Source organism: Gordionus sp. m RMFG-2023, chromosome 1, assembly GCF_954871325.1.
Source record: "Gordionus sp. m RMFG-2023 chromosome 1, tfGorSpeb1-WG-v2, whole genome shotgun sequence".
NCBI lineage: Eukaryota > Metazoa > Nematomorpha > Gordioida > Chordodea > Parachordodidae > Gordionus > Gordionus sp. m RMFG-2023.
Genome location: NC_088775.1, coordinates 52,599,166 through 52,612,944, shown reverse-complemented (window position 1 = coordinate 52,612,944; position 13,779 = coordinate 52,599,166). Strand labels below are relative to the sequence as shown.

General features: G+C 26.7%; 2 protein-coding genes across 2 annotated transcripts in view; one reads left to right on the top strand and one right to left on the bottom strand.

Annotated features, from left to right (window-relative positions):
- LOC135927181 (uncharacterized) overlaps positions 1 to 1,155 on the bottom strand; it is a 49,114-nt gene extending 47,959 nt beyond the window's left edge. The window contains exons 1-2 of the mRNA XM_065463136.1: positions 1,131 to 1,155; positions 52 to 243 (exon numbers count right to left, since the gene is read on the bottom strand). Coding sequence (XP_065319208.1) covers positions 52 to 243; positions 1,131 to 1,155 — 217 coding nt within the window. The remainder of the gene's footprint in view (positions 1 to 51; positions 244 to 1,130) is intronic.
- A 7,997-nt stretch (positions 1,156 to 9,152) lies between these two features.
- Positions 9,153 to 9,698, top strand: LOC135927173 (uncharacterized). Its single transcript, XM_065463129.1, has one exon. It carries the CDS (start codon positions 9,153 to 9,155, stop codon positions 9,696 to 9,698), a length of 546 nt encoding a protein of 181 aa, XP_065319201.1.
- Positions 9,699 to 13,779: the final 4,081 nt, after the last annotated feature.

Here is a 13,779-nt window from a genome sequence, read left to right as displayed (position 1 = left end):
TTACTAAATTTACAATATCATAATAAATTTTAAAGAAGTATTAAATAATACTTTCAATGATTTCGAATTCCATACATTCATCATCATTGATGTCAAAGTCATTCTCTAAAGCTTCCATAGAATATCCAAACTCCTTGATAGCTTTCTTAAAGTTAGAGCCGTTATCTGTAACAGTTGCTATAACTTTTTCGTTAATACCAAAGTCACGATGAATAATTTCTTTATTATGATCATCTTGAAGTACTTCAAAAAATTTGCCATTAAGTATGCTTAGTTTAAATTTATTGTTATAATTTTCGGTTGAAGAATCATCTGAAGACGAAGATAAACATATTTTTCTATTTTCTTCTTCAATAATTTTAAAATAGACAGATATAAAACGATTCAAATATGGTAGTTCTAATTGTTAGCAAATTGCTATATGACGACCAACGTTATATATCAAAAATTATCTTAAAATATCTAAATTTTGATTAAATTTTTCATTTAAATATTAAAACAATATCATTTTAAATTTTAATACTATTTAAATTAACCAATATTAATTTTTTTAAAGTATCTGTATCTTTTTGAATACAAAGTTGGTTAAGATACAAATACTTTTAAATAATATGTATCTTAGATATTGGATACAAGATACTTTCCAAAATTTTAAAAAAGATACAAATATCCGCGATACTGCCCAACCCTGATATTAATTATCTAAATTTCTTTATATCACATTAATTTAATATTAATTATATAAATTTCTTTATATAACATTAAAATTGCTTTAAAAATTATATTATAATTATATTAAATATTATAATTATATTAAATATTATAATTATATTAAATATTAGAATTATATTAAATATTAGAATTATATTAAATATTAGAATTATGTTTATATTATAATTATATTAAATATTAGAATTATATTTATATTATAATTATATTAAATATTATAATTATATTAAATATTAGAATTATATATATACTAAAATTATTAATATTAGAATTGTATATTTTCTTAAATTTATATTATTAAATTTTTAATTACATAAATTACATAAATTACTTTAAATAGTAAAATCTGTCTAATCTGTAAAAGTTAAATTTTTAATATTTTTAAATCTCTCGCTTCAAACCTATAGGGGCCATTTTGACAGCCATTTTAGCTTATTTGCTTTTTAAACATTTTTTAATAGTAGTAATAGCGGCCTATAACCAATTGTTTATTTATAAAATATATTTTACGTAAAAAAATTAATAAAATATATTTTACGTAAAAAAATTAATAAAATATATTTTACGTAAAAAAATTAATTTTTAAAATAATTTATTTGAATTTACATATAATGTTTACAATAAATAATATATTATCAAATTCTGTCAATTTTAACTTAATCCCAAACCTCGTCTACTATTTAAAGACTCAGAAAAATATGCAAATATTTGAGTAAAAAATCGATATAGTTAGCAAAATATTAAATGAAAAGGACATCGCTAAATACATTTAAATGTCTACAGAGTCAGTTTATAAATTTAGACGAGATTCATTTCCAGAAATAAATGGAGATCCTCTAAATGAATACACTATTCAAAATAGAGGAAGTAAGAAAAAAAATCAATATCATTGAAAGAAATATGGACTTATTAATGACAAATAATACGTTTACGATACAAGTCATTATTAAAAGTTTACAACCTGGTCCCAAAAATAAGGTAGCTATAAGAAAATATATTAAAAAATATTGAGTGGTCGAAAAAAAGACTGACAAAGAGCCTGACAGAAGAAGCCCCTTATAAATATTCGTCAAATTTAATGTTTAAGAGTTTTAAATATATCTAAAAATTATTTTTCCTAGATGAAACGGGAATCAACATGCATCTGGTAACCAGCTTATGCCTGGACCCCACATAATGTTCATTCGACTATAAAGATCCCATCCTCGAAAAATATATTCTTTTCGCTAGTGGAATCGGAGGAGTAATTCATTATTAAATGGTAGAGGGAGAGCTTATAATGGTGTATTATTTTGAGATTCCATGTGAGAGATTATTGATATTTTGCCACTTGAGTAATTATTGTAATGGAAAATGCATCTATTCATAAATCCATTTAATCGCGCCATATTCACCGCTTAATCCCATTTAATTTTTGAGAAAACTACTACCAATATTATTGAGCTCTTTCGTGGATTCATTCCATATGATTTTGCGAACCTTTACAATCAATGCAACAATATCTAGAGGTGAGTTATCGCGGATAGTCGATTAATTAGGTAATCCCTAATAATTAATTTATATTAATAAATTTAATTTTTACTGTTTTTATTCTAAAAAGGTATCATCTTCTAAGTCGAAGAACATATTGAATGATTTTATAATATTTTGATCTTATACATAATTTTTTTATATAACTATTAATTTATCGAAATTATTTAAAATGGAATATATAATTTTATAGAAATAAATTGATTTAAATTTGAGATAGGAAATCCTAAAATATATTAAAAAATATTTGGAGTTCTAAAAAGTTAATAAATTTAAAAATTTATTAAAAATTAATTTTTTTACGTAAAATATCTAGTGCTGTAAACATTTCTAAAAAAAAATCGAACGCGTTCACGTTCACTTTCAAAAAAAAGGAACACGTTCACGTTCGTTTATAATTTTTTAATAAATTTTTTTAAAATTTAATTTAATATATATAAATGTCTAATATTTTTTAACACAATATATTAGCCATGTTAAAAAATATAGTTTTATTTTGATAATATAGTTATAAATACAATATAATATAGCATAGCGAATAAAAAGATATATATTTTTATTTATAAAATTTTTCTTATTAATTTTTAATAATAATTGATTTTCAAAATTTTTATCTGATAGACAGGAACGCTTGGCAGTTAATACGGCATAAGCCATACTATAAACTCGCTCTACAGGGGCAGGTGAGGGGATTGCGGTTTTAGACTTAATAAACAACTTTTTTACGAGGGGAATTTATAAAAAACATTTATTTTTTGTCTTTTGCTTCAAAAAATTGAGATAAGTTATCCTCCTCCAAACCATCCTCTACTTCCTCTATATTAAATATTTTTATGATATCAACAAATTCTCTATCTATGCATATAATATATAAAATTTAATGATTTTTACTTAGAACAATCTAAAATAATTTATTAACTCACTAGTTATTTATAATATAAGATAAAATAATTAATATTAAAATCAAATGTCGTTTTAATTTGAACTTAAAGATTTTGGAACTAGTAAATACTTTTTGGGCACATTTTACATTTAGTAAGTATTGAATTAGTTTCTTCAATATACTGTAAAATATTTATTATATTTGGGCCATGGTAATGTTAATTCATCTGATTTTGAATTTTCAGAATCAGATGATTTTGAATTTTCAGAATCAGATGATTTTGAATTTTCAGAATCAGATGATGATGATGAAATAATAATATCCATGCTTATGCTAATCTATTAAATTAAAATATAAACAATAATATTCAAATTAATAAACGATAATAATGGCTTGTTAAAAAATTGAAACGTGAAAAAGAAAAATTAAAAAATAAAAGACTTTTTTCTTAAAAAATTTGGATTAATATCAAATTTTTCTAATAATTAATAAAAAGTGTTTTTAAAATTGAACGAACGTTTTAGTCAAAAAAAAGGAACACGTTCACGTTCAAAGTCGTCAAAAATAAAAGGAACGCTTTTTATCATTTTTTTCACGCACTTCATTTTAAACGAGTTGTTTACAGCACTAAAAATATCTTTTATAAATAAACAATTGATTTTTGTTTTAACATAATTTACCCCTTCTATTTTTAATTATATTCTTTAATTGAATAATATATATGTTTTATTTTAATTAATAATTTACATATTTTTAACTGTAATATAATATAATTGAAACGATTTAGCTACTTTTTAAAAATATAATGAATACTATAAACATGAAAATTTGAATCTAATATCATATTTAATTATAATTTTTATTAGTGAAAAAAAAGAAAAGCGTTACCGTTACTCGTTAAGTCTGAAAAAAGGAACGCGTTACCGTTAATGGTTACCTTTTTAAAAAAGGAAGGCGCGTTATTGACTATTCAAAAAAGTAATGGGTTACTCGTTACTTAAAAATTAAATATTAAATATAAAAAAAATATTTTTTTTCTGCAATAAATAAAAAACTATACAAAAAGAATATATAATAAGATAAGATATTTTTAAAAAAATTTTCATATATATAATTATACAAAAATGATATATTATAAAGATAACATCTTTTTGTAACAATTTTTTATTTATTTTTAACAACAATTGATTTTCAAAATCTTGATCAGACAAACAAGAACGCTTAGTGCTCAACACACATTGGCACAGAGGATGGGAGAGTTGTATTATATTTAATAAATAAAAATTTTAATTCGGGGAATTTATTAAAAATATTTAAAAATTTGTCTTTATCAGAAAATATTCTGGTATGTGTGTTGGATAAAGGAATTAAGTCTGCTCTTTCTTTATCAAGATTTTTTCTCAAATTGAAAATAAGTTCTAGCATTCTTTCTTTGTTAATCTCTAATTTTATCCAGGGCCAATTTAATTTATATAGCGATATTTCTTAATTAACACTAACCATACAGTATTCATCCATGAACGACTTGTTTTTATCTGAAAATCTCTATAATTTAGATTTATCATAAGATTCGTCAAATTTTTGGCAATTCTCCTTAATAAGACTATCTATTAATTTAACGGAGTTATAAAAAAAGTTCCATCTTGTTATAACCGGTTTAATCAGGTATCATGTTTTCTTTAAAATGGCTGCATAGTTTGAAGATTGCCCATGTTTATTCCTCAATAGCTTAATACTTTTGTTATTTTTATTTTTGGAAACATTAAACTTAGAAAAGTGTAATTTTTGAAATGGTTTTAAAATGAACATTGTTATCTGCCTTTTTAATGTAAATACTTGCAATTAGATTTAAAGTGTGTCAGGAATGATGCTGGTATGTATACAATACTATCATTAGTATTTTGATTTTCAAATAGATCAATTAATGGCAGAGGCTACATCATCCGATTCCTCTTCTTGTTCATACTCTAATAAATTTTTAATAAATATATTATAATTTTTTTACTTGAAAGTTTTATATAATTTCTAGCATTGTCGGTAAGCATTTGGTCACTTTATTTTGCATCTTATAAGTGGTGTAAAATTATAAAGATTAATTTTGCTAGATAATCAAATGTGTGTGTTTCGCCTTTTACAAGCTAAGCAGGCTGAAACTCTCTCAAGAGTATCTGGATGTAGCCAGTGTACCGTCATCCTTAAATAAAGAACTCTTTTAAAAGAGAGTATTATCAATCTATAAAATATATATTTTATATACCGATAAGCTGACGAAGAATCCACAGTTGTACAGACATGAGATACACAATAAATCCACTAATTTCTTTGCCATTGTATCATGATGCTTTGTTAATTTTATAATAGAGGGTTGGTTTTAACATGACATTTTTAGTTGGCTGCAACTTTTGGATAAAATTAATAAATGCAGTGCTTCTTACAATTGAAAATGATTGTAATTCTTCAATTACAAGATTAAAAACTAATTCATCAACAGATTATTGTGCTATTTTTCCTTTGATTTTGGCTTTAATTTTTTTTTATTACTATTCAAATGTTCATTAATTTCTTTCATTTTTGAGGATTGTACCGTCTATAATTTTTTAATTAAAATATTATTAATTCCTGAATTTCTTTATTTTTAATAATTGAAGATAAATCTTTTAAAAATTTAAGTGCATTTTTTTAATCCCTCACTAAGCTTATTATCTAGGAAACATTAAAAATTGAATTTATGATTGTCAAAGATAATTTTTCAATTTCTTATTCTTTTTAGAATTCAGAATTATTATTTAAAAAGGAATCAAGAAATGAATATAGGTTCAGTTCTCTAACTACAATATTGCTTCATAGTTTTATTTTATATATATTTATTTAAAATACAAATTTATTTAAACAAAGTTTATAAAATCACTATTTTATTCTTTAATTTATTAAACAACTTGAAGTAAACCAATAGCAATACTAAAACAAGAATTAGAAGATATTGTTTAAATCCAATTTTAACCAATATCAATATTTTCTTAATCTTGGGTTTTTAATGTTGGTTCCCAGCCCTATATTATAGTATAATTTATTGCTTATATTTTAATTTCATGATTAAGCTTTTCAATATATTATGAAAGAGTACGTCTTTTAATGTTATTTTATAATACCCAAGATTTAATATTCTATTTAAAATAATGTTTAAAATAATAATATATTAATTCAACTTTTACCTTCATTTGCTTTTTAAAGTTTAAACTGCTGGATATTGAGGTTGAAATATTTGCCTTGGGACATAATTTACCCTTACAAAGTATAGACTTTGTACCCATTTTTTTTATTGGTGTAAAATATATTTCAAATTTGGGCCAGGGAAATGTTAAATCATCTTCATCTAAAGAAGTAATTATAAGTATACTATGTACATAATATTCTTAAAATAAATTATAAAATAGAATATTAATATTATTAACATACTTTGAATTTTGAATGAATATTAATTAGATTAACATTCGACTGAAAATTTAACAACGAGAATTTAAAATAATAGTGAAGGAATGGTGATTGATATGAATTAAAAACTCGGCTTAAATTATTTATATTATAAAATAAATAAAAGAAAATTTGTAGTACAATAAAATATGTTTTTTATTAAAATATTTTTTAAGAAAAAATTTAAAGTAACGAGTAACGTTTTGCGTTACCAAGAAACCCATTACCGTTACTCGTTATCTCTAGAAGAAGGCGAATAGAGTTCCTTTTCTTTAAAAAAGGTAACCAAGTTAGTAATGACGTTAATTTTTGAAGTTACTTTACAGCACTATTTTTTATGATTTATTATTTAATTTTGAAATAGAAATAGAAATTTATATTTTCAATTTGTATTATAAACCTAAATCATCTGGTGTAATATTTAAAATGTGATCGTAAAAGGATATCCAAATCGATGTAAGTTAGTCAGACAATGATGATATTAATGAAATGGAAGATACCCTGGAAGAAAATGTTCTTGATAACAATAATACACTTTTTTTCATCCCAAATTTGAAAAATATTTTCAAATATATGCGTTATGTGGAATCATTCTTTTTATATTAAATTGTGGAGTTATTCTTTTTATGTAAAATTGTGGAGTCATTCTTTTTATGTTAAATTGCGAAGTCATTCTTTTTGTGATGAATATTATTTTTTGATATTAAAAATTGCTAATTTTAGATCAATTATATTATTAATCAATTTATATTTATTTTATAGTATAGATAAAAACGAAAAAGCCGTTTTTCCAAATTTTCTTTATCATTTTGATTATTTTTCTTGACAAGATTTTTGGACTGTTGAAAAAAAATTAATATTTTTTTTAAAACCCATCAAAAAGGTAAAAAAAAAACAATATTTGATTTAAATTTAACAATTAAATATATATATAATTACTAATTTTGTGGAAATAAAAATTTAATTTAATAAAATAAACTGCCTTGGTTAAAACTTAAAAGTGGTGGACAAGACGTAGTTTACGGGATAATAATTTTTGTTAAATAACGTTAAAAACCAATTAGTAGGGAAAGCGTTGTATATACGGAATAACGTTGAAAACCAATTGGTAGAAAAATCGTTGTATATACGGAATAACGTTGAAAACTAATTAGTAGGGAAAGTGTTGTAAATACGGAATCACGTTGAAAACTAATTAGTAGGGAAAGCGTTTTATATACGTAACGTTGAGAACTAATTAGTAGAAAAAAGATACGGAATAACGTTGAAAACCAATTGGTAGGAAAAGTGTTGTATATACGGAATAACGTTGAAAACTAATTGGTAGGGAAGTTGAAGGATTGTGGAACGCGTCTCTTTTTTTTTTACAAAGGTACACAAGAAAGTGCTGCCCGTTTTTGCCGAAAATTTTTTTTTTAAAAAAAAAGTGCTGCCTAAATTTTACCAGATATAAATCTATTATATTGAATTTATCCAAATTTTTGTCATATTAACGTGTTACACGGAAGTGCTGCCCAAGCTGGATAAAAATATGGCCGGAATAACCAGTATGTTGAGACCGAATAATAAAGTGGAAATGCAGGCCTTTCTAGGGATGGTGAATTAATATCACCCGTTTGTGGAAGGTTTTGCGCAGATAGCGGCGCCATTGTATAAATTACTGAAAAAGGGAGAACGATTTGTATGACAAAAGGAACAGGAAGTAGCGTTTGAAGAATTAAAATGTCGAATTAAGAGAGGACCTATTCTAGCATGCTTTAATAATGATTTGGAGGTGATTTTGGCCGTAGATGCTTCTAATAAAGGTGTAGGAGGAGCGTTATTACATTGTTTAGACGGTCTGGAGAAACCTGTTTTTATTTTTCTCAAGAATTTCTAGGGCGGCGGACTAGATACTCGGTTATCGAGCAAGAAGCTTTGGCCGTTATTTTTGGATTGACAAAATGTGGAGAATACTTAATAGGGCGTAGATTCATGGTATATACGGACCACAAACCACTGGTGCATCTTTTAAGAAGGATAATAAAGAGCTAATGTTGTCGCCTAGACTACAGAGATGGCTATTACTGGTGGACAGTTTAGACTTACAATTTAAATATCGGCGGGGAAGAGAGATTTATTCACTGGATATTTTTTTCTAGATGTGGAGCGGGAGAGAATATCGAAAAAATTATGGAGGAGGAGGATGAGCACGGATTGATTAGGGGTATGGCAGGAATATCTAAAGGAGGACCGGTAACGTGGGAACAACTCAAAAAGGCGTATCAAGGCATGCATAAAGGGGCGGAAGACATGGCGAGATGGAGTAACTTACAAATATATAGAAAAAGATTTGGCCATTGTAGATGAATGTGTGGTACGAGTGAATAGAGGTGAATTGCTGCTCAAATTAAGGGATGCTGTGTTGACAATGATTCATGCGGGGCATCAAGGTGTGGAGAGGATGAAGCAATGGGGCCGAGAATATTTGTGGTGGCCAGGGATGAATAGAGATATCGAAAATATCAGTAAGAGTTTGATGTGCAATACGTGAGCCAAGATGCCCCATAAAGACAAGAAAAATGTTTGGCCAAGGGCTACCCAGTCGTGGGAGCGGATACACGTTGACTTCTTTGACTTTGAAAATAAGATTTATATACTCATGGTAGATGCTTACTTAAAGTGGGTGGAGTACGAAGAAGTAATGGGACTAACGACGCAAGTGGTAGTGAAAACGTTAAAAAATCTATGGGCCAGGTTTGGAGTAGCTCGAACGATAGTATATGACGGAGGTCCAGCTTTTATCAGTGAACAGTTTAAGATGTTTTGCGTAGAAACCGGGGTAAAGCATATTAGCGCCGCCATATCATCCCAGTTCAAATGGACAGACGGAGAGGATGGTGTCAATTGTCAAAAACTGGTTAAGAAAATCAAAGTATGGAGGTGGGAAATTTGGATAACTGTATCATATTACAACAATAGTCGAAAGGAAGAAGAACAGTCTCCGGCAGAGAAGTTTTTAGGACGACGAACCAGGATATTATTGGATTTATTAAAGCCGAAACTACATCAAGAGGTGGAAAGGGAGATAATGGAGAGACCTTAGTTTGTAGTGGGGCAAACCGTGTGGGCAAGAATATATGGGCTACAAAAAGGTGGGAATCTAGGGTGATCATGGAAAACATGGGACACAAATTAAATTGAGTAAAATTCATCGACGGAAGAGAGGGAGTACGGCATCGAGATCAATTGAAAGGGGAGTGGAACCTGGGAGGTTACGACCGGGATTATAAATAGGAGGATATAATTGATCGAAAAAGGGTGGAAAAATATTCATCTTAGTATGGTGCTCAATGTATCCGAAGAAAATTGAAGGGTACAGTTAAACAGAGATATGCTAACTCAATACCGGGGTGATTGATAATAATAATAAAAAAGGAATCAACCATATAAGGGTTAATGGGATAAAATGGCTAATAGAATGTGCAAATTATAAATGAAGCCAGGTCGAACTAAGATGATTTCTGCAGGAAATCGACAATAGCGACACTCAAAGGGAGGAGACTCAAGAAACTAACCACCGTATAAATTTCTTGAAGACACCATAAAGGGACGATAATTATGCCGGGTGCAAGATCAAGTGCGAAGTTTGGTTTTCAATTAGCGGGAGCGTGTTATGTGGAATCATTCTTTTTATGTTAAATTGTGGAGTCCTTCTTTTTATGTTAAATTGCAAAGTCATTTTTTTTGTGATGAATATTATTTTTTGATATTAAAAATTGCTATTTTTAGATCAATTATATTATTAATCATTTTATATTTATTTTATAGTAGATATATATATAGATTAAAAAAACGAAATAAAATAGACAGTAGTTTTCCCAGATTTTCTTTATCATTTTGATTATTTTTCTTGACAAGATTTTTGGGCTGTTGAAAAAGAATTATTTTTTTTAAACCCATCAAAAAGGTAAAAAAACAATATTTGATTTAAATTTAACAATTAAATGTATATATAATTACTAATTTTGTGGAAATAAAAATTTAATTTAAATAAATAAACCATCCTTGGTTAAAACTTAAAAATATGTAAAAACAAAAGGTGGCTACAAATTTATTTATTTATAATATAAAAAAAATATATCCTCAAATAAATACAGTAGCTATAACTTCAAAAAACACAAAAAGGTGATGTCATTTTTAAATTCTAATAGTATTTATTTTACAAGAATGTTCATGCCAACAGTTTTAAAGAGATAGAAAAACATCGTAATAATAGGGGAGAGACTACATCCAAAAAGATCAAATCAATTCAAGCGAAAGTGATTAATAATATTGCGCGTGCCAATATTTCTCAGATACTGGCTGAGTCATTGTCGATTTTATAATTAATACAGCTTGGCCAATGTCCTTAGTTGATAATCCATCATTTACATTGATGATTAAAACTTTACCCCTGATGCAAAAATTTTATTTCACCAGACATGAAAGATGCTCTAATAGCAGAGTTATATACCACGGCAGATATTTGGACACATAACAGAAGGTAACAACTTATTTATATTTATAAATTAATCTGATATCAATGTTTTTAGAGCTTATTTGGGAATCACAGGCCATTGGCTAGACCCTAAGACTTTAAAAGAAGATCTGTAGCATTAGCCCTCAAAAGGATAATAGGATTTCTTACATATGATGCACTTTCAAATAAAATTTATAATTCATCACAATTTTAAATTAAACTGGCCATATATCAATTCCGATGATGTTAAAGATCAATGTGGCTCATTGTAAAGCTGAATAGTCTCATATCAAACAAGATGCTCTAGTTACAATCACAAAAACGACTTTTATTGATAATTTTTTTGAAATAAATGATACTAATATAATAGAATTTTTTTTTAAATCTAAAAATACTCAAATGAGTATTTTTGATGTGTATAAAATTAAAGACTGCCCTCAAGTGCTAGTGTTGAGAGATCATTTAGTTAGGCGAAACTTACACTTTATGATCGTCGCTCTAGACTTGGAAGCGATAGTATAGAAATGATTTTTTATTAAAATGAAATAAAAAATGATATTTTTATTACATAAATTATGGTCTTTTTACATAAATTTTTTTATAATTAAAATTAACTATATTTAAATATTTATAAATGTTGATTTTTATGTATTATATATAGACCTGTACGCCGACAGCATGCGGCGACGTTTCTTTTTTTTAAATTATAAATTTATTGGAAAAACTTTTAAAATAAATTTATGCTTTATATAACTATAATTTCCATTTTATTAAGTTATAATAATCATGTATAAATATTATTTTATTTAGATTTATAGGACATAATGATAATCTTTTAGAGTTCAGAGTGAGCCCAGCCTATAAAAAATAAACGCTCGCTGGGTGTGCTTGTAGATGGAACGAACAGGATCTAGCTAATATTGAAAATTTAGGAAGATCTAATGCTCTTATCTTCCAAAAATCTAAGACATCTTTTATCTTTAAATTATAAGGTTAAAATAATGAATGGCACTTTTTTTCTAGACTAGTTAAATAGTCTTGCTGTTTCAGATTATTGTTATAAATAGATGAATGTTTGGTAATAAAATGTAACTTAAGAAAAGTTAAATATTTGTGATGATTAAAAAAAAAGGACTAAATTGTTTCGAATTGTGTGAAAAAAAAAGTAGACAATGACTTGATAATCAAATTCTGATGCAACTGTAGGTTTCACATTCGGTTAATTCGCCCGTGAAGGCAACAGAGAGGTATTGCACTGGAGTAATATTTTTTCCTTTAAATATTCATTTACCATGTTTAGGACACAAAAGTGTTCCTAACACCTAAGTAATGAAATAAAACAAAGAGAAATAATATTAAAAAACTCATTTATGTATTTTAAAATACTATCGGGAGATCGGTTATTGGAAATCTATGATCAAATTTAGTAAGCATATTGTTTAATGGAAGCTATGGGAGGACTACCATATTCTTTACGCTTTAATGATTTTTAATTTCACTACGAATTAATAAGGATAAATTTTAGTAAATCCTTTTGGGCGATAAAAATTTAAGTTATTTAAAGGTTTTAAGAAAATTTAAAAGTTCATGCACCAACTCCCAATCGGAGTTAAATAATATGAGATCCGGTTTCTCCATTATTTAATTGAATATTTATAGGATTTTTGTTAATGCCACTCACACTTTCCAGCATTATTAAAATACTATGCCAACGTGTAGGCACATTTAATTTTAAGGTTTTATGTATTTTCACATATGATTTTTGATTTGCACTATCATCATCAAACCCAAAACGATCTTCATAAAAAGGATTACTTTTCTGTAAATTACTAGCCTAATAATAACATATCATCTTGTTACAAATCAAATATTTTTATAACAAATAATAAATTTAAAAAAATAAAATCTCATTTTTTAATAATTTAAAAAATATTTAATATTATTTTTCTTCTAATTACAATTCAATAATATATTAAATAAATATTATTTTTAATAATAAAAAATATGTATCACGTCGCCACGCTGCAAAATTTTTATATAGTTGGCGACCAGTTGAGCGCCGTCACTTTAATGGCAGCGGTGTCAGCGTGGTCAAAAATTACTGGCGGCTGCGTATTTGACCGGCGGCGCACAGGTCTAATAAGCAAAAAATAAAACAAATTTATTTTAAATTTCTTTTATAAAAAGTCTAAATAGTAGCCAACTTTAAAAAATAGTAACTAATAGCGCGCTACTATTGATGGGTAGCGATAGTAATAGCGCGCTACTTTTTTTTAACAAATAGCGATAACGGTAGCGCGCTACTTTTAATGATAGGGCTTAATAACTCTGGCCCTCACCTATAAAACATACAAATTGGCAGTGCGAATAAATCATGGTAGACACGAATAAACAAATAATTACAAGAATGAGATGAAATAGAGACATATTTATCTCTTAAAAATTTCTGTATAGCAGTATAAATTAAAGATGAGATATCCTTATTTCTAACTAGCTTAGAGCACAGAACCAAGGATCCAAACCAAACCTAAACGGAACCATTAAACCGCTAAAAACTGGTATTTTCTATCGAACCTAAACAGCTAAAAAATAGCCGAACCTGAACCGAACCACTAATATGCCTCTGAACCGGTTCTAGCCGCATGTTTATGCTTATAAAATAATG

What these genes read in the sequence shown, in the direction of transcription:
- LOC135927173 (XM_065463129.1), top strand. Translation starts at nt 9,153, where the DNA reads ATGCCCCATAAAGACAAGAAAAATGTTTGGCCAAGGGCTACCCAGTCG.